Source organism: Cinclus cinclus, chromosome 17 (assembly GCF_963662255.1).
Source record: "Cinclus cinclus chromosome 17, bCinCin1.1, whole genome shotgun sequence".
In the NCBI taxonomy this organism is placed as follows: domain Eukaryota; kingdom Metazoa; phylum Chordata; class Aves; order Passeriformes; family Cinclidae; genus Cinclus; species Cinclus cinclus.
The window spans coordinates 7,960,114-7,962,756 of record NC_085062.1 but is presented as its reverse complement, the minus strand read 5'-3'; the positions used below and the strand labels follow the sequence as shown (position 1 = coordinate 7,962,756).

General features: G+C 60.0%; 1 protein-coding gene across 1 annotated transcript; it reads right to left on the bottom strand.

Moving 5' to 3' along the window:
- Positions 1-636: 636 nt before the first annotated feature.
- On the bottom strand, positions 637-1,287 carry CLDN5 (claudin 5). The gene has a single exon (XM_062504504.1). It carries the CDS (start codon positions 1,285-1,287, stop codon positions 637-639), a length of 651 nt encoding a protein of 216 aa, XP_062360488.1.
- Between the last annotated feature and the right edge of the window lie 1,356 nt (positions 1,288-2,643).

The following is a 2,643-nucleotide window of genomic DNA, read 5'->3' as shown; positions in this document are numbered from 1 at the left end:
TGTTTTGGACAAGATCCCTATTTTAATTGCCCAAATAGATCAAACCCCCCCCCCATATCAGTCCGAGCGGGAACTGCCAGATGCAGCCTTTTGGGAGAGATAAAGATGGGAAGCTGCTCCTCGGCTACGATGCGCACCCGACGCCCGGTCCGAGCAGGCAGGCGGTGCGCAGAGGCTGTTAAGTACTCACAAGTGTCACGGTAACGCCGGGGAAAGGCCGGGCCCTGCGGCAGGAGCCGGCCGGGCAGGCGGCGGCGAAGCCCGGACGGGGCGTCCCGGTAAACGCCGCCGTGACTCGCCCGGGCTCCTCGGTTCCCCCGGCCGCCCCGGGCCGACGGAGAAGCTGGTTCGCCTGCCCTGGGCGGCCGCGGAGGCTTTGCTCGGCCGGCAGCGCGGTCGGTCAGTACCGGGAGCCGGCGGCGCCGAGCGCGGCGCTGCCCGCAGCGGAGCGGCCGGACCCGCCGGGGAGCCGGGCTGGAGGGCAGCGGGGCGCTGCCCTGCCTAGGGCCGCCGCTTCACGGGGGTTCCCGTTAAGAAAAGCCTCCAGGCAGGGGAGCGCTAGAGCTCCCCGCAGACGCTCCCGGGCCGCAGCCGTCTGTCCGTGCCCCGCGGGGCCGCGGAGCGGGCCAGCCCCGCTCAGACGTAGTTCTTCTTGTCGTACTCGCCGTTGGACGTGGGCCGCCGCGGCGCCGAGTACTTGACGGGGAAGGAGGTCTCGTCGCGCTGGGAGCAGGAGCAGCAGCAGATGAGGCAGCCCCCGAAGAGCAGCAGGGCCGTGGCCGCCCAGCCGATGTAGAGCGCGGCCCCCATCTCCCGCTTCTGGGACGACGGCACGGTGGGGTCGTAGAAGTCGCTGATGACGATGTTGGCGAACCAGCAGAGCGGGATGAGGACCAGGACCCCGCAGAGGATGTAGATGGCCCCGCCGGCGATCACGATGCGGGACTTCATCTTACCGGGCCGGATGCAGTTGGTGCACTGCGCGCCCACCACGGTCACCATCAGCGCCACCAGCCCCAGCAATGCCACGATGACGGTGAGCGCCCGGCCCGCCTGCACCTCGGCAGGCAGCGCCAGGATGGAGTCGTACACCTTGCACTGCATCTGCCCCGTGCTCTGCACCACGCAGTTCATCCACAGCCCTTCCCAGATGGTCTGCGCCACCACGATGTTCACGTCGATGAAGGCCGACACCTGCCACATGGGCAGCCCGCAGGCCAGGATCACCCCCACCCAGCCCAGGATGCCCAGTCCCAGCCCCAAAATCTCCACCGCCGCCGAAGTCATGCTGTTGCCACAGCTGTCCCACGGGTTCCGCAGGAAAGAAGGCGCGGTGAGTCTGCTCCGCTGCCCCGGGCGGCTGCCGAGCCGGCTCTGGGCGCTGCGGCCGCGGGCAGTGCTATATGAGGAGCCGCGGGGCGCCCGCCCTCCGCCCCCGTCCCGTCTGGCCCGGCCCTGCCGGGCAGCGGCGCCGCCCGCCGCGGGCCGGGGCCGGGTGTCCGATCCTCCCTCCTGATCGGGGGGTCCCACCGGAGCCAGGAAACTTCGCTCCGCTCTCCCCGGTACCCTGCTCTGGGAGCAGCTTGCAGGCAGGGTCACTGCCCGTTCCCAGTTAAGCGTGGGGGCGGAGGGGGGGAAGGCATCTCGTCTCGGATTTCGGCTGCTCAAATTCCTTTTAGTGCCGTTATCTTTGTATTTCCTATTTACTGATAAAGTCCGAAGCCAGATCTTCGGAGAGGTCTTGCCAATACAGGCATCCAGCAGTGTGGAAGTCCTGGTTATCAGAGTCTAATTGATCATTTTACAGAAGACTAAGCACTGATGGACAGGCACAGTTCTCTCCTGCATACTGTGTCAGGCATATTTGAAAAAAAAGTAGTGTCAAATGCTTAGGGACCACCCAGAAAATAGAAGAGCCTTGGATATGGGATCTGCATGTCACCTGTGAGTACCACTAGACAGACTCTTAGACTGGTCCAGGAAGAATAACTGCTCTCAGCTTACACCAGGAATTAAACTCTGTTTGCTCTGATCCTGGAGCCAAGAGCAAGGCACACAATTTAAACATGTTTTTGCAAAGGTTCCAAACTTGACTTTACTGCTTCAAATGTTCAAGTATATTTTGAGTCTTGTGGTATGTTAAGGAGTTAAATGCCTATGTCAAAAATGTTATATTTACAAGAGGTTTTATCATCAGACTGGGCAGACATTGTACTTGCTACAGTCTCTTCATGGGCCATTGGTGTCCTGGATTGTTCTTGTAAAGTAGCCTCGGTTCAGCCCCTGCAGGCAGCAGCAGATCTCAGCCCCCCAAGGCTGGCAGAAGAAGGGAGTGTTTGTGCTGTGAATGCTGCAGTTACAGCAGCTGCAGAAAGAGAACAGACATCACCAGCTGCCTCACAGCACTCACAAGGAGCTGTGCCCCAGTGGCTTTGCACTCGGTGTCCTGGGAAAGACTTGTTTTGATTTCAACAGGTTTCAAGGTTATAGGCAAAATTGAAAGTTAAATGCACAGTGACTTTTGAATTGGTTTGACTAGATTTAGTTTTAGTTGCCCAAAGTGTCCTTCCAGTGTGGAGATCACAGAGTTGAACACATTTCCTGCTCCTATATAAGCAGTTTTCTGTTGTATAAAAATGCACA